The 18142-nt window shown below is 40.1% G+C and overlaps 2 protein-coding genes and 1 long non-coding RNA gene across 5 annotated transcripts in view; 2 read left to right on the forward strand and 1 right to left on the reverse strand.

Annotated features, from left to right (window-relative positions):
- Positions 1-7700, forward strand: part of nectin1a (nectin cell adhesion molecule 1a) — a 19248-nt gene extending 11548 nt beyond the window's left edge. For 2 of the 3 annotated variants that reach the window (XM_079355490.1, XM_079355489.1), the window contains exons 2-10: positions 1477-1589; positions 2313-2571; positions 2761-2878; positions 3003-3184; positions 3281-3398; positions 3666-3817; positions 3947-4079; positions 4190-4253; positions 6654-7700. In XM_079355490.1, coding sequence (XP_079211616.1) covers positions 1500-1589; positions 2313-2571; positions 2761-2878; positions 3003-3184; positions 3281-3398; positions 3666-3817; positions 3947-4079; positions 4190-4253; positions 6654-6971 — 1434 coding nt within the window. In that variant the 5' untranslated portion in view covers positions 1477-1499 and the 3' untranslated portion in view covers positions 6972-7700. Of the gene's footprint in view, positions 1-1476; positions 1590-2312; positions 2572-2760; positions 2879-3002; positions 3185-3280; positions 3399-3665; positions 3818-3946; positions 4080-4189; positions 4254-5101; positions 5128-6653 lie in introns of all 3 variants that reach the window. The other variant, XM_079355491.1, reaches the window with a different exon arrangement.
- LOC306831411 lies at positions 2421-17685 on the reverse strand. Its single transcript, XR_013780080.1, has 5 exons — positions 17584-17685; positions 13837-13992; positions 6323-6483; positions 3717-3796; positions 2421-2509 (listed from the first exon to the last, which is right to left on the reverse strand). It is a non-coding gene; the product is annotated as an uncharacterized lncRNA (long non-coding RNA).
- On the forward strand, positions 10304-18105 carry vsig10l2 (V-set and immunoglobulin domain containing 10 like 2). The gene is made up of 11 exons (XM_079355504.1): positions 10304-10520; positions 11361-11711; positions 12419-12694; positions 12831-13106; positions 13865-14155; positions 14243-14878; positions 15225-15578; positions 16345-16467; positions 16577-16601; positions 16730-16830; positions 17640-18105. Exons 1-11 carry the CDS (start codon positions 10445-10447, stop codon positions 17756-17758), a joined length of 2628 nt encoding a protein of 875 aa, XP_079211630.1. The 5' UTR covers positions 10304-10444; the 3' UTR covers positions 17759-18105.
- Positions 18106-18142: the final 37 nt, after the last annotated feature.

An 18142-nucleotide genomic window follows, 5' to 3' on the forward strand; every position in this document is an offset into this window, starting at 1 on the left:
GGAGTTAGTTTTGCTGTCAGCCTGGGGTGTTTGTGATTGGTTTTTCAATGATAGAGACTGGGACATTCATGGTCTAATCAATATTCATCCATTAATAACACGGAAATATTTGACAACATGATGACCTATGGCATCCAATATCGGTTTTGTTTTTTAAAAACAATATGTCGGACATGGAATTCCCCCCTGGGTTACAGTCAGAGTATCTAATTTAGCATCATATTCATGCATTTACATTTCCAGTTTCCAGAACAAATGTAAAAAAATTTTTTAAAAATAACCACACGAGGAAAAATCTGATACAAAAAAGGCCCCTATTTGATTTTTTTCCATGAACAAACCCAACACTGCTCTATTTAATGGTGGCTGTTTCCATAATTATATCTATTGACAAAGTTAACAACCATTATGCTGCCATGTCACATGCAAACACTCAATAAGCACATTTCGGTGTCTTTCATTTCCTGTTACTAGACTCTAATGTCACATCGAGCTCTGTGAGATGAAACAAGTCGTTCAAAAAGGGAAGCTAAATATATTTTAGCAGGAAAAAGTCCAAATGATGATTGTTTGTGGAATAAATACAACAATGAGTATACTGTATGTTGAAATTTGTCAATGAGTATATTTGTCACTAAAATGTTCATTAAAATTTTTTTATTTTTCACTAATACAAAAACTAAATTGACAAAGGAAAAGAAAAATCGTTTTTAAACGATGTCTTTTCAACAATTGAAATGGAAAATGGCTGCACTCCTCTCTGTCCCCTAAGCAAAGCTTTTCCTACAATAACGGGAAAAGGGGATTTCAAAAGGATTAAGAATAAAAATAAAAGGATTTCTTCATAAAAAAGTAAGTAATACTAAAGAAATATATTATACAATAGACTTTAGATAATATAATCAAAGATGGCTTATAGTTTCTGACTGAAGTGAAATAGCATCAAAGGTTTCTGTCTGAGTACGGAAATGAGAGCAGCCAATGTCCTGAGCTGTTTGCATCATTGTTCCACCATTGTTCTTTATTCTATAAAAAGAGTCATTTTACTCCTGAAGCCAGATTAAATATCTTGTTATCTTTAGTATATCTGACAAAAACACACATGAACACACGTGACTTACGTACGCTCAGAAAGTGGGTGTGGCGCTGCTGTGGATTTGTTAAAGGGGATCAGTAAGTCAGTGGGAGCAGTAACCGAACAAATCATGTTTATTTATACCTCGTTCTAATCCGAGACCTTTGACCCCAGCTCACCTCTCACGCTGCTAAAATGCATCGCTGCTAAAAAGATCAGCTCACTTTATCTGCTCAACATGCTGCGCTGACTGTGAACAGCTTAGAGGGTGCCAGTATGATGCTGCCAACATGTGTTTATTTGTGGTCTGTGTCTATTTCTGATGTGTTTAAATATGTATGTATGTTTGTGCCAGGCACAGGTGAAAGTGGTTATCTTTAATCCTTGTGTTTCTCCTCCAGGAAATAATGGCCAGACTGTGGAAATGGATGATGAGAAGTGGGGGTATGTTGGCTCAAAGGTGGATCTTCGTTGTCGGTTCATCAATAGTTCCCCGCCTGTCAAAATCTCACAGGTAACACAATCGATGCCCCACCTGAACACGGGAATTACACTCAAATTTTTTTTATAACAGTGGAGAATGACATCATTAGATAAGATGGGGTATAACCTTTTGTCTTTTCCCTACTGTGTGAGTTCCAAGGAATCAGAAAGGCTAGAATATTGCTAGCGATGATATTAGTAAGCAACTTAAGTCGGCCAATTCTTTGTAGCATAGCTAATCGGACAAACATTAGCATCGTAGCATTAGTTGATAAATTAATCTGCAAAGGAAGCTATCAAATGAACAAACCGGAACAACCCGAGGAGTCTGGATTAATATGATGACATTAGCAATATGAGACACCATTTTGTTACGTCAGCTAGATCACAGCTCAACCTAAGCCCAGGGCTGACCGAAAGAGACAACAATGACACATGGTCTTATGTGTTTAGGCAATTTAGAGGCACCAATTAAACCAACGAGTGTGTCTTTGGACTTTGGGAGGATGCCAGAGGACTTAAAGAGATCCCATACTAGCCAAGAGAGAACATGTGAAAGCCACACTAGAAGCTTCTTTCCAGACAGCTGGTTTGAAAGCAAGAGGCTTCTGGCTGTGAGAAGCAGTGCTAATCACCACAACACCGTGCCCTCTCTTTGTACACAATTATCTTGCTTTTTCAGATGTCTATTTTTCATTTCAGAGCCATCTTCATCTCATACCATCAGTAACGTCATCCATTCTTCTCTCTCAAGGTGACATGGCAGAAACTGGTGAATGGTACCAAGCAGAACGTGGCGATCGCCAACCCCTCTCTTGGTGTGTCTGTTGCCCCGCCCTACAGGGATCGAGTGGCCTTTAAAAGCGGAGCAGTGAGGCGACGAACTCCAAATCTTGAAGACACCACTATCACCTTTTCCTCGCTGCGCCTCTCTGATGAATGCACCTACATCTGCGAATACACAACGTTCCCCGCAGGGAACAGAGAAAACAAAGTAAATCTCACTGTCTTCGGTAAGACACATGTATAATGATCTGGGCCTTAAGTTGGAAACTGTATAGCGTGTAAAATCTTGACTCGATCTAGTCAATCAGCATCATTAGCTGTTGAAGTGTTAACCTGTCAGGACCCTAAATGGGCTGATATATGTAAGGAATAGACCAACATCATGTTGTTTTTTTGTTTTCTTTTCACTACCACAGTCCGCCCCACAACTCAGATGAGTCTGTCCACACCAACCCTTGTGGCTCGCTCATCTAATCTGAAAACACCTGTGGCCACCTGCGTTTCAGCCAATGGAAAACCCCCTGGCACCATCAGGTGTGTGTGTGTTTGTGTGTGTGTGTGTGTGTGTAAAATGGATGCTTTCGTGTTATAACTTTTGTTAAAGCAAATCAGGATACCTCGCTGTGTGATGACACTGATTCCTTGTTGGTGTGTTCAGGTGGGAGACGAGGGTGCCAGGAGAAGTGACAACCAGAGAATACAAAAACTCAGACGGGACATTCACGGTTCAAAGCGACTACATTTTGGTGCCAAGCAAAGAAAGACACAAGGAGACACTCACCTGTGTCACCTCATACAACGAGGAGGTCTTCACTGACAGTGTCACCCTCGATATTCAATGTATGTTTTTTTTCTTCTTTCTCATAGACAACGTTAAACACATAGCTATACACATTTAACCTAGTATGAAACCTGAATGTTTTTATTTTGAATCAGATGAGCCAGATGTCTCAGTGGATGGGTTTGATGGAAACTGGTACCTAAACAGAGAAAACGTCCAGCTGAGCTGCCAAGCTGATGCTAACCCAGCCGTCTCTTTGTATCAGTGGCGACTGTGAGTGCAAGTTTGTTTGAATGTGTTTAAATTTACTGGTGGAGTGAGGTCATCTTAATACTATGAGATTAAGGATGTTGTTGTCAGGACAATGATTAGTCTTAAAAGGTTCACTTTAAAATATGACAAAACATTTTATGAAATGTCCAAAAGCTGAATAGATTCCTCTCACTCTGTATCATAAAATAAAGTTACAGGGCGAATATAGTGGGGATTGAAGTTGATGTCCACTTGGTCTAAGTGTTTTATTTTCTGTTTATTCTTCAGTGTTAATGGCACTATACCGACCAATGCAGAGATCCGAGAAAATATCCTTACCTTTAAAGGGCCGATCACGTATGAGGTCCAAGGCACCTATGTGTGTGACGCTACCAACAGCATTGGGACGCGATCAGGCTCTGTGGAGGTCAGCATAATAGGTATGTTTATGTCTATGACTGCTACTGATGTTACTTATAGTTTGTAATAAAAGTGTTTCTTTAAAAGCAAACACCAGTTATAGGAAATAATATAGCTAACATTAAATGTGCTTGATGTTTTCTTTCTAGAAAAGCCAGTTCCACAGATTGCAACAGGGGATGTCATCAGCGTAGTTGCCTTATTACTTGCTGCCGGAGTGCTTATGGGCATTACGATAACAGTCCTGGTGCTCAAAATAAGAAGCAGGAAAGACGACTCCTCGTATGTAAACAGTCCATCATTTCTCTCCCCCCCCATTTGTTTCCTTTGTTTGCTGTTTTGTAGCCTGCAGTACCATCCTCATCTTTTATTCTCTTTTCCTCCTTGATCAGAAATGACTCTCCGTCCAAAAAACTGTCACAGCCGATAAGGAAAAGACCAGCCGATGACATCCAGGTACCTTTGAAATGCCACGTTTAAATAGTTGCCAGTGTGCTCAAGTGCATCAAAATAGAAAAAACAAAAACCAAGCCAAAGGGCATTAATCCCATCAGGCCCAAAGAAGCTCCAAACAAGTACATTTAAATCTGGTCACAGTCGGTAAAATACTGATACAGGTCAGGGGTTTCATCATTTCAGTGGGTTGGAAAACTAAATGACAACGACCTTTATCATTACGTAGTTTTATATGTGGAATGAGGCTTCGTACTATACAAGAGCTTGTTAATTAATTAGTGCAGAATTTAAGACTAAATTGACTTAATTGTTGGTGGAATCTGTTTGATCAGAGGAGTTGTGGATGAAGTTCTTTGTAATAATGTAAATGTAGGTATTGTATAGTTAAAAGACTTTAAAAAGAATTCTTACTTTGATGCAAGGTTACCTGTCATGGTCCTGCTTAAAATAAGTATTAAAAAAATCTTGAAATTTGTTTTATCAGTACATCATATTCATAAAACTTATAAAAATGGGAACCTCTATATAATTAGACTTTAGCACTGCTTGAAGGATGACATACTTTGATCTTGGTATCAAATCACTGTTAATTGTAAATGTAATTAATTCAATCAATAAATTCCTCAGTAATTGGACTACTTAATGAGACTGCGTTCCTTTACCTGTGCTGTCACTGCCTACACATCCCAGGATGCATTGTGTTAGAGGTGGTGCTACCTTTAGCTTGCATTGGCGAGATAGTCTTGCTAATAAAATTAAAGCTGAATTACTAAATTACCCAAAAAACTATAAAATGTATCCCCATTCATAACATTGTCCATCCATCCATTTTCTTCCGCTTTTCCGAGGTTGGGTCACGGTGGCAGCAGAAAAAGTAAGTCAACCTAGATTACCCTCGCAACGTTTTCCCGGGCCAAGTGGAGTATATAAACCCTCCAGCGAGCTCTGGGACTACCCCACTTTCTCCTCCCAGTTTTGCCTGCTTGGAAAACCTCCAATGGGAGTCGTCCAGGACGCATCCTAATCACATAACCCAACCACCTCAACTGTCTCATTTTATGCGAAGGCCTGCATTACTGCCCTCACTGAACCAATCCTCCTGTATGGTGTATGGCAAAATCTCATCCACACCTGATGCCTTGCTACTGAGGAGTTTTCTAACTAACCACTTGGTGACATCTTCCAAAGTTAATCTTAAAGTTTCCCGAAGATGTTTGTCAGAACTTCCTTAAGGCCAACCAAACATTCTTCTTCATAGCTTCCCTGAACTCCTTTCACACCTGGGTTTTTGCTTTCCAAACACTGAAGTCGCAGCCCATCAAGCAACCCCGATACCTGTCTGGTGCTTCCGGGGACCCCGGGTTCACCAAGCCCGACATTCCTCCTTCTTCAGCCTGATGGCTTCTTCCACTGCTGGTGTCTACGACTTGGTTCTGAGGTTGCCACCAAGACAGGCCTCAGTGGTTTACTGGCCGCCACTCCATAGCAGCTGCTTCCACAGTAGAGACTTTGAAAATGAACCACTCAGACTCCATGTAACCAACCTCCCATGGTATGAAAGAGAAATTCTTTCAGAGGCGGACAGGGATACTCATTGTCAGGGTCACTGTTAAGTGTTTCCAGTTTAGCCACAGTACAATTAGGCTTACCAGGTCTGTTCGGCAGCCTTCCCTTCTCCAACTCACCACCAGGTGGTGATCAGTTGACAGCTCTGAATGTCCAAGACATCCGGCCGCAGAGCTCATGAAACAACCACAAAGTTGAATAATCGATCTAAAGCCTAGGGTGTTCTAGTCTAAAGTACACCTATGAACACCACTATGCTCAAAAATGGTATTCATTTTTGGCCAATCCATGAAAAGCACAGAAGTCCAATAAAAAAGGTAGACCCTTCACTCACCAAAAGACTGACAATGACACCTTTAGATGTTTCTCACAGTATAATACACCTTGATAGAAAAAAGATGATACAGAAATTCTGCAAAAATTGATGTATTGCAAGAAAATACTAAAATGATTTGTAAGAATGTCTGGAGATTATTGTGATTATTCACTGCAATGTGGTATACCTCTTTTCACACTTCAATCTCTTGTCATTTCAACGCTGTCAGACTTGATCCCCCTTCTTCTTCTGCCATGTAACTTCAGTCACGTTACCTTTGTGCAGATCATACAAGCCACAATGAGGAATTGGGCAGAAGTGAAGGATCTATTCAATTGGCAGGGAAATCTGTCAAAAATATATTTTTAATTAATATTTGATATTTGGCACCAGGATGATGATATATTACCTAATCAATGTTTTTCCCTTGGTATTAATTGTGTACTTTTCCAATTATTGAGCATGTGCATTGTTTCTCGTAACCCAATATTTTTATCATGTCTGTCATCTCTTCACAGCATTCAGGACGATTTTATGAAGAGCTCCCAAACACAGCGGACTACGTGAGCTACAGGCTGGCCTGCAACAAGGAGGACTATCCTGAGCCCTACTCCCCTCCCATCAACCCTCCTCTGTCATTTCTGCCCCAGCACCCGTACCATTCATCACACACAACCCCCGCGACCAGCAGCAGCAGTAGCAACACCATTTCAAAAAACACTTTCTCTCCTCCTCCACACACCGCAGCCATCTTTAAATACCCCTCAGTACCAGGCCTGTCTTCACCTCCCCCAGGAGTTGGTGCGTATACATTTCCCAAAGAGCAGTATGTCTGAACCGGCACTGAATTTGTCTCAGACTAAAACTGCTTCAATGAGGACAGATGACACAACACGATTTTCCTCCAAACCTTTCCCGTAAGGGAGATTTTGTTCGACCCTGGACTACCAGGCAGTGTTCTCTGCACTGTCTGCACCGTTGTGGACATCTCTGGGGAGGTCTAATGTCAGACTTTAAAATGAGTCAAATTTCTAAGTATTTTATTGTTATGTTATGTCTTTTGTTATATAATCTATTTTGTGAAAAGGGAAGATTGTTGGACCATGATTTCATGTAATTTGAAAAATGTATATTGAATGGATGTATTACATTTGATTACGACATAGGATTATTTCTTGATTGCCGATGTGATCCACCCCTTACTTTATCTGATATTGTATAATTTTGTAGAAAAAAGAAAAAAAACCTAAAAAAGTATTACGATGTAATTCTTTATCTCTGAGGCCCACTTTTGATCCTGCAACATTCATACCCATAATCCTTTCACTGTAGAACAGCGGAACTCACCTTTTCGTGTACCTCCTGTTCAGATAAAATACTTTGAATGTGTTCGTATTTTGTATCATGTGTTTCTTTGCATTTGAAAAAAACCCCACATTTTTATGTACTAAAGAAATGGTGTTGTTTTATGAAATTGATGTTTTTATTCATGGTTTTAGTGTTCACTGAGATTGGTTGTTGGATGAGCCTTGCATTTAGCATTTAAATAAAAATGATCATGTTAACTTGTGTTAATGGTGACTGAAAACTATGAAACCATATACTTACTATTGCATACTCTTGCCTTTAAAAGTCTCTTTGTATATAATGAAATTAACATCTACACATCTGCTCTGAGCTCTTGGCGTTGTTTAAAAGTATGTAGGTAAAAAGTATGGTTAGTTTATTAGTAATCGTATCAGCCAGAAAAATCATAATGTTAGTGATCAGTTTGCTATTTAGGATCAAACTGAAATATGCCTTTTTGAACTGTTAGATTGATTGTCATTAAATGTTGTGCTGTTTTGAACGGCCTTAAGAGGATGATTTTTTCAGAAGTTCCTCCAGTAGGTCAACGTCTAAATTATAATTTGCTGACCAGCAACTCTAAGTTTGCTAACATGTAATACTGAAAGAACAAACGTGGTTATCTTACTAATCGCATGTTATCACTGTCTATGTAAATGAGCATGGTAGCATGCTAACCTTAGCTTCGAGGTCTAGGCCCTGTTGTGATAGTACAGCATCAGATCCACCAGCTTGTCCCGTTGACTGAACAAGCGCTAATTATTCAGGATTAGCCTGGTTTTTCATATTTAGATCCATCCAGTTTCATATTTAAAACTGTCATAATAAATCAGAACAAATGACGTATTCCTCTTTGATGGGGTCAAACAGAGTTCAGTATAGGGATTTGTTATGGTTTATAAGCCTCTGGTATTTGGTGTTTTATCATAATGTGTTACACATTTGAGAGTATGATTTATTATCTACAAAATAAATAAAACCAAATAAAATGTAATGATTATGAGCAAATTAAATTCACTGAAAACAAATGCTTTTTTTTCATACTGAAGCTATGGAGTCGAGATCATATTTTTATGGACATTTAAACACAAATAATGTAATTCTAGCATTTGCATATAGAAAGCGAAGAGGAGAAGAAGCATACTTTTGGTGTGCATGTTTCCATTTACAAAGGTTACGCTTACCACTTGATGACTTCATGCCTTAGCATGTTGTATTTGATGGCCACATCAGTCTGCTCTTATTAATAGATTCTCAACCTGATCGTATACTGATCAAATTCATCACAATTCATTCCCAGCTCCTTGAGCAGGCAAGTCGTGTCCAGTTTATGGGACCTCTAAACTTTGAACTTCTCTCTTATTTTCTATCCATTATTTTCAACTTGACCTGCTTAATTGTCTAAGGCTAAGCCTTGGAAAGATCGAGGTCACTAACAGGCTGGTGCTGCCTTTGACACATGAGAGCTGTGGTCTTTTGCTCTTTACGATTACACCTTCCCATCTCCCCTTTTCATAATGAAACCAAATAAAGTTGTTAAAATGTTCATATATAAATGTGTTTACTTAAGTCTTTTTCTCAATTGAAAATAAAAACATTGTGTTAAACCATTAAAGATAAATAAACACATATCTTCCTGTTTTAACGGTTTCATTCATAAAGTGTAATTTCCCTTGATTGTTGGGATATTTTTAGATAGATATGGCTTCGCCCTCATTGTCTGTCTTGTTTGATTGCATTTTAGTCCTTGCCAAGAGAGGTAAACTGATCCCTGTCCTGCATTCATGCATGACACACATCTCACATTACATTCTCATGGTTCCACTTAACATGCTGTCTTTCTTTTCTTTTTTTATTCACAAGCAAACTCACATCAAGGATGTCTAAAAACACTGAGCAACAGTAACTTGATAGACGAGTGTGTGCTTGTGCAGAATCAGCACATCATTAACTGGACACTACCACTTTATATCTTGAAACTGTGGCATGCAGAGTGTCGAGGTCACAGCATGTTGCATGTTGTGAGGAAACACAGAGCAACTCTACGACATGCCAGATTTCTAAATCTATTTTAATCCTAATCCCATCAGTACAGTTTACTCTGCTCTCTGGTCCTCTGAAATTAAAAATCTGAGGCCATTAATTTCACAACTCAACCAAGATTTGATTTTACTGGGAAAAAAGTATCATTTTTTTCTGAGCTCACTGCCTCAAAAATCAATTGCAAACTTTATGCAGCCTGAAAGGGGGGGGGGGCCTCATCCAGTGCTCATCCACTGTAAGGCAGGCAAAAAAGGAGTTGGATGAATAATGTGTCATTCTGTCAGATAGCAGAGTTAAACAAATCTTTGATTACTCCAAAATATATGTGATATACTCAATGATAATTAGTTTCATTCAAGTTTTGAGATTCCACGTTTGTGTTGTATCTGAAATGTTTGGTCGATGAATGACATAAATACAAATAACAAAAAAGACAAATAAATAAAAACATCACAGTGTTGACTTGTGAATTAGGGGAAAAGGTGCAGATGAATATAAAGTCCAGCGAAGTAATGTTCATGTGAAGAGCCATGATGTCAGCTATTAGTTAATGTGCAGGTGTGTTTGGAAGACTAACCTGCCCTCCTGTGTTTCTAACCTGTATAATAGATGAGCTCTGTATCGCTGTGTTATTCTAACCCTGCAGGAGAAAGAAAGAGGGATGGAGGGATAGAGAGAAAGGAAAAACACATGAATAATTGAGTTCAAATCAGTTTAGTGACCCTCCGTCCCTTCCTACTCTCAGTCTCATACGGTCAATGGGATTCTACCTCTGGATCTGAGAGACGAAATGAGACAACCTCAGGGAGGGTAACTTATGACAGGCTGTTTCTGTGGGCCATAGCGCTTCGCTTTCATATTCACTTTTGTTTTGTTTTTTTTGTAAAAAGGTTGTTGGACTCTGGATCATCATGATACCATGGTGGCCCAATTGCTAGGGCTGGCATTTCTTTTCCTCCAATATACATGTACTGAGGCCACTTCCACAACTTATGGTAAGTCCAGTCTTTGAATTAATTTTCACCTATTTGAGATGCAGTTTGTCTTCTATGTGAGAGTACATGAATGGTCAAACAGCATTAGAATAAAACCTGCTAGTTCCACATATAGCCTGTGATTTTGGTGGATCAAACCAATAATTGACAGCTATTTTTAAAAGTAGGTCATGGTATTGTTATACTTCTGTAAATAAATAAAAAAAGCAAGACATTATTTGGAAGATAAAAATCTGTTACATGTGTGACTGTATCATTTATTAAATAAACAAGTACAATTTAAATAATATATATAGTATAGTATCTGCTATGAGCTAATATTAGATACATCAATACATCAGTTTATCTGATGTATTGATCTGCACAATGTATTATTGGGGATGTTTCAGTGTAAATTGAATTTAAACTCTATTAGAAAAGACCTAAAGATGTGTTTATGTATCATACTAGCACTGAACGCTACTTTCATTTGGTCATTATATTTAACTGTGTCACACAACAGTTTCCATCCTAGGATTTATAGGACTTATATCGCCATTTTTCCATCATATTATTCAGCCCTTTAAGGTCTGTAAGACCATCGCAATAATAAAGAGAATAGTTAAAGAAAAAGTGAAGAAAAATAAACCATTGTGGCTGGAAAAACTATTTGATATCCCATTACTATTTTAATCCCACACCTGGTTTTGAATCGCTTTATAAACTATCAGTGTGTCTGATATGTACAGTGTAACCAATCCTGTAACTGAAGACTCTCAGGGCACACTACACCACCCTCTCATTTTCCTCCACTTCATTCCTTTGCATGTATACCTGCGTGTCATCGTCCTCTTCTTGCAGTGAAGATCAATCACAACTGGGAGGTGGTGTACCAGGACACCAGTGTGTATGGGATAGTGGGCAAAGCTGTGATCCTGGAGTGTGGTGCCACTTTACCTGACATGTACATATGGAGCTTCACCAAGCCAGGCACTGAAGCTATAAAAGCTGTGGTGTATAATTTGGGTAAAGGAACGAGGATCCAGAAACTGGCAGAGACACTTGGAAAGATCACAATCATCTCAAACAGCGCAGCGGTGAGCATCGAGAACCTGCCTGTGGCCGCTCACGGCCTGTTCACCTGCCAGGCCTTCTATGACATCGAGCGAGAGCCCAAAGTCTACTACTACTACGTGCACCTCACTGTCCGAAGTAAGACCACATGTACTCTGAAACACCTTCTTCACACAGGGGTGTAGCTGGTAGAGTGGGTGGGTGTTGGTGGGAAGTATGACTAATGAGGAGCTGAAGTTTGGTCTTTTAGGCTATACTCCAAACCACCACTCCAATAACATGTTTGAGGTAATATTGACTTATTGATTCCGCAAAAGCATAACATTGGTTTCCCTGTTTGTGAATCCACAATTTGTTTTATCATTTGGGAAGCGCTACACAGCGGGAGCCCCACACACAGTCAGACACACATGTTCACAAAGCGCTGTGGTCCCTGATAACCTCTCACCTCTGTAAAAACCTCCAAATGGCAGTCTGTATAGGGCGAGTGTAATGACCTTAAAATTCTCGTTTGTGATTTGATAGCTAGTAGAGAAGCCAGCCAAGCTGGATGGGTGAGATTCAGCAAAAAAGATATTTAAAAAAATATCTAAAAATATAATAATTTGACTTTAAGACTGTTTAAGTCATTTAAAATTAAACACATTGTTTTCCATACTTTACAAGTACAACCCTGCATGTAAAAAAAAACAAGCCTCACTCAGCTTGGATGTTGATACATTTTCAGGCTAAATATATAAAGGTAGTGCAATATGTCAACAGCATAGATTTAATCATGAAAAATGCTCTTTGGTTAATGAGACAGAAAACAAACCTACTTTAGATACTGTTTTTCTTGACTACAGTTCCAGTCACAAAGCCTTTCCTTCTGATGAGTGATGTATCTCCAGTGGAAGGCTCTACGATGTGGATGCGCTGCAATCTTGAAAATGGGACCGGACCAATCCAATATGTGTGGCAACATGAAACCCGTGGTGGCAACGTCACAACCTTTGCACACAGCAATACCAGTGTTATCAACGTGACAAATGTCAACCGTAACCACACTGGCTGGTACCGCTGTGTGGCCAGCAATGCTGTCAACAGCGAGATCTCCAACCGGTTACTGCTGGAAACCATCTGTAAGTCATGTTTGGCTTGAAGAAGCACTTGGGCTTCTGACTAAGTATCTATAGAAAGTTCAAATGTCTCACATGCTACATCACACAGCAGCTATGTCTTTAGGTGATTTTTTTAATCCCTCCCTGTTGTCCTCAGTTGGCCCAGACATTCCTCAGATCGACGTGTCTCCATACACCATAACAGAACGAGGATATTCAGCTGTGGAGAGAGAAACCGTTTCTTTACTTTGTCAAGCCCAGTCGAACCCGGCCAGTCAATACGTCTGGTTCCACAACAACTCCCAGGTCTACGCCGGCCCGCATTATACCATCACTAAGATCTTCCGCATGCACACTGGCGACTACGCTTGCTTGGCACAGAACACCTACCTCAACACCCGCTCCAAAAAATCCATCAGCCTGACCGTCTACTGTGAGTGTGAATTCTGATCTCTCACCTTGGCCCATGCCATCAATCCTCCTACTCTTCGGTAAATCTCTTTAATCAGTCTCAGCTTGTGTTCCTCTGTCTTGGTGCTACAAATGGCAAAGACCTAGATTCAGATTTGACATTTAAAGTACAAGACTAAGCGAACACAAATCCAGGATCTTAATCACCTTTGATTTTTCATCTGTATTTACGCTTAATCTCCGACTGAAATAACACTTCCTGCACCTCCTGTTAAACATGTCCTATTTTCAGTGATACACCAAAACCTCCTTCATTTCTTGCTTCTCTCAGCCAATCACCTCTATAATTCCCCTACTCCTTACACTCTGTAAGACTTCAAAACAGAACCATAAGCTCTCCAAATACACATCTGACAAACACCAACACACTCACAGCAGAAGGTGGTGGATATGCCGAACACCTATTCTCCTGTTCTGGCCGACTGGGAAGTCGATTGGATTCTCTGGAAGGTATATCGCTGTGATTTCACAGCCATGGCAAGAGAACTGGACGCTTGTCATTCTGTTCTACTATTTGTTCTGATTTAATTTTTGAACTTCTGCAAGTCAGAGATAAAACAATATGTAACAAGATTGTTTTTATTTTCTGTCTTATTTTGGTAAGGTGATTCATATCAAGCATCCTTCAAATGTGTGTCCTATAGGCCCTGTCCCCAATGGCCTCATGCAAACCCCACTTTACACATTCCTACCTTGTTACGTTGTGTCTTATCCCCACAGACCCACCGGATGGCTCCCCATCCTGTTCTGTGGAGCCGACTCTGAATCACACCTCTCTGAGACTCCTCTGCTCCTGGTCCGGTGGATTCCCCGCCCCCACCGTCCACTGGACCGGGGACCTGCAACGACTGGCACAAATCGAGCAAAGTGACACAGGGCAGCAAAGCAACCCCTTGACCAATACTGCCATCTTGCTGCGATCTGAAGACTTGACTTCCAATGACAGTTTGTTCACATGCATTGGCTCCCACATAGCACTTAAACAACCAGTAGAGTGCAGCACACGCTCATGTAAGACAGTTGCATTCACTTTTTACATTTCTCTTTTATACTGTGTTTCAAACTTCTTTGAACTCATTCAAACCTCTTCTCCACCAGACATTCCCCCTGCAGAGCCAATATGTTTTGCCTACATAACTAACAACAGAAAGTATCTGCTGCTTTCCTGCTCCTGGGATGGAGGAACTCCAAAAGCGTTGGTGTGGTGGGAGGGCCCCGGGGGCCAGGGGAATGGGGGAGAGGAAAACTCAAACATCTTGATCCTCCGCTATGGCACTGCCCGAGGTGGGATACCTTACACCTGCCATGCTAGGCATCCGCTTCTGGCTCAAACCAAGACCTGCAGGCTCACACTTGGTCAGTTATTCTCAAACACACCAAACAAAACAAATACCGACAGAAATACTTTGTTGACTTGTCAATTTTTCCCATTGTCACCCATAGAGGCTCCTGTACTGCTGACACAGCGCAAGGTCGTGTCTGTGTATGAGGGCAGCGATGTCCAGCTCACCTGCAATCTTAGAGCCAACTACCTTCCTGTCAGTGAAATCACCTGGTTTAATAATCAGGGTGTGGACGTCAAAGACACCTCCAAGTACAGGCTGCAACGAACATCTGCATGGGCAAATCTGACAGTGAGAGACACACATGAGAGTCAAGACAGTGGCGAGTACAGATGCTCCACATCCAATGCAGTGGGAGGAACTCAGATCAATGTCACTTTAGTGGTCAAGAGTAAGACATTTTTCTGTTTTTTTAAATATATATAATGTCTTCCTGCGAGAGAACAAGGGTCAAATGCAGGCCTGCTGTACAAAACTGATAGAAATCATGACTAAGGCTGATCGAAGCGTAATCAGATTTGCAAGCATTTAGTGGTTAAACAACATATCCAAGTGGACAACATTTTTGACCTCATGGTTGGCAAGAAAGTAAAAGTCAGTATATCAACAAACAAGTGTAATTCATCAAGAATGTCAGAAAGAAACGTTTCATAAATATCTTGACAAATTTTGGAGGTCAAAAGACTTACTGATGTCGATTTCAATATTTGTTTTGGTTGTTTTGTCGTCTTTTTCAGGACACCCCATGCCACCCAATGTGACCCTGATAAAAGTGGCGTACAATGGCCGACAACGTAGCGAGGTGGAGCTGGAGTGGCAGGTAGAGAGTGAAGAAGAAAGCGGCTGGACAGGTTTCATCCTGGAGCACCGATGGATGTCAGAGCAACCGGGAAGGAGAAGCGGAAAGAATGACTCAAAGGAGGAGACGAAGGAGAAGATGGGTCCACCGATCTGGTATCAAAACAACATCCAGGACCCAGAAGCCAGGACACATTCAGTAGGGAGACTGACTCCAACTGAGACCTACCAGTTCCGCATCACACCTGTCAACCATCGCACCGTTGGACACCCTTCTTCAGCAAAGTCTCCAGGTATAGTAAGTGATCAGAGTGAGGAGAGCGTGGTTAAACACATGACTAAGCAAAGACAGGGCCTAGAGTTTGTTTTAAATAAATTAAGTAATAAAATAAATACGGACAAATGCAGGGGAAAAAATAGTTAAGCAAAAGTGCCAGGTGAGTTAGGTGATTTTTCAAACATTGTTGATGTTGTTATTTTCCTGATTGTTTTACTGACAGTCTAACTTTTTTTTTTTGTTTTTTTGTTATCCACTTAGGTGAAAGACTCATACACAAACTAACACACAAACAATTACACACATCACAGCATCTCACCCCTCACTTCTTCTTTACTTTGCCTGCTCCTTACCTTTCCTCTAACTGGCCTTTGGTGCTCCTTATAAACTGTCTGTTTCTACTGTGCGGTGTTTATTCGGGTGACTGCTTTTATCAAGCAAACTTATGGTTGCGAGTGTAGAAAGGCTTATTGGTCAGGTTAGAAGAGGATGGTGTTTTTCAACCCTTGTACTGTTGACACATTAGTTATACTTTAGGCTTCTGTTCATTTGAACATGAGAAAGGTTGATTTATTACCTTTGACTTAAACTTGTTATTTTATAAGACAGACTGTGTTAAAGCACATCAGCTTTGCTTTAACGTAGAGTCACACTCCACAGAATTGATGTAATCTTGCTTTAGACAGGGAAGCAAACATTTTATTAAAGAAAATATATCAACAAACAATTTTGTGTTTTGTCAGATGTATTATTTTGCAATATGTAACTGTTATCTGTTGCAGCGGAACCAAGCTCCAACGTCCTACCTGCTGTAATCGGAGCAGCTTTTGGTGGGATGCTCTTGGCAGCCTTCCTCACGTTGCTGCTCCTCATCTTCATCATCCGCAACCGCAACAACAATCCACGTGAGTCCCATAAACAAGAACCAACCTCCCAATGGTTTATATAATAAACCATTGTTGCAATTGTCTCATTCTGTTGCATTATGTTCATATTTGATGTTTTGTCCCCTAGGACTACATGACTTGCTGTTTGGTTTGTGAGTATTGGCATTATATCTACACATTTAAAACCCAGAAAAGAAGAATGAGCAGTTTGTAAAAATGTTAACTGTAAATTCTGTGTGCAAAAAAGCAAAAAAACTGCATTTTCTTTTGGTTTGTCCAGGCATCATAGTCAGTCGAGGGAAAATATCAACTTCCCGGAGGATGAAGTAGTGGCCAGGTCAGAGGGAGGGATAGAGGAGATTGGTGAATCAGCCAGTCCAGGTAAGACTAACATGTCAAATACACAATCATGGAAACTTAGATTATGAAACTAACTTTGATTTGACATTTGACACTATGTTCGCCAACAGTTTTAGTTCACGGTTTTGTCCCGTTTCTATGTGGATTAAGACGTAGCTTGGACTTTTAAAACTCAAAAGCAGTAACATTTAGATGGATTCCTGAGCCAGTTACACAAACCCTAACCTTTAAAATCCATCAGGCATACCGCAGGCATTTAACAAAACAGGAATTTAAAAATGATCTGACAGTCCCAGTGCATCCAAGTAACCGTAGTAATTTGCTATCAGCAGCCTTCAAGTGAGGGCTGCTCTGCATTTGTAAAGAAATGAATAAAAATGTCCTGTTTATACAGTTAAATATCTTTGAAATGTATTTTAGCCTGGAGCATAACCCTTCATCATAACTCTTGTTAGCTGTAGACCAACTGTTTTCAGCACAAACAGCCAAGATGTCTGACCTTTTTAAATGGCCAGGTTTGGATTGAACTGAATAACAATATAGTTAGATGACTAGATAGTTCATATTTATAATTTTTAAAATGAGAAAATCCAGAAAAATCCTTTCTCTGCTAGATCCTCATATGACATTGGGTTAAGTTTTCTATTTTGGAAGGCAGTCTCCATTATTAAATCAAAGTCATAGCAGACGTTTGCAGTTAGCCACACAGCAGTTTTAGGAACATGAAAACATTTCTTGTAATGAAGCTAAACTAAAACTAATTCAATTTCTCACCTTAATGATTCGAATGTCTTCTTTTACTAATAAACCTTGCTGCTGCTCTGTTTCAGGTCCAACTCTGGCTTTACCGCGGGCATCTTCCCCGCTCACCACCACACAAGCCCCTCCCCCTGGAGATGACAACGAGCCTGTTAATGTCACCATCACAGTCCAGGCTACTGGCTCATAGTCAGAGATCACAGTTGTTTTTACTTTTGATTTATCTTGGAAATGTTTTTGTAGACAACAGTTTGCCCAGTCTTGGCTTTACTTACCGTAGATTTAAAATCATCTACACTGACAAATACAAGCCCTTTAAAAAAAACTCTTCTGAGCACTTCAGTAAGAGACATGTTGTTTGCTTTTTTACATAGCCAAGTATTCTGCTCTGGCAACTGACTTTTTTTAGCTCTAAATATCAAGTTTCAAGTCCTCTCTGAAACATCATGATGTTCATATTTTACACTATGGACCCATAATACAATTAAGTAAAACCAAACGCTGTTTTAGGCTTTAGTTAGTGTCATTGAGTTTGACAGTTTAGTGATTGTATCGGTTCTACTGAACACATTTC

This window comes from Symphodus melops (genome assembly GCF_947650265.1).
Source record: "Symphodus melops genome assembly, chromosome: 11".
In the NCBI taxonomy this organism is placed as follows: Eukaryota; Metazoa; Chordata; class Actinopteri; order Labriformes; family Labridae; genus Symphodus; species Symphodus melops.

Excerpts from the sequence above, each read along its gene's own strand:
- vsig10l2 (XM_079355504.1), top strand. The coding sequence starts at position 10,445 with ATGGTGGCCCAATTGCTAGGGCTGGCATTTCTTTTCCTCCAATATACA. Across the intron at positions 11,712-12,418 it reads CGTGCACCTCACTGTCCGAA|TTCCAGTCACAAAGCCTTTC; the intron begins GTAAGACCACAT and ends TCTTGACTACAG. Across the intron at positions 16,831-17,639 it reads TGGTGAATCAGCCAGTCCAG|GTCCAACTCTGGCTTTACCG; the intron begins GTAAGACTAACA and ends GCTCTGTTTCAG.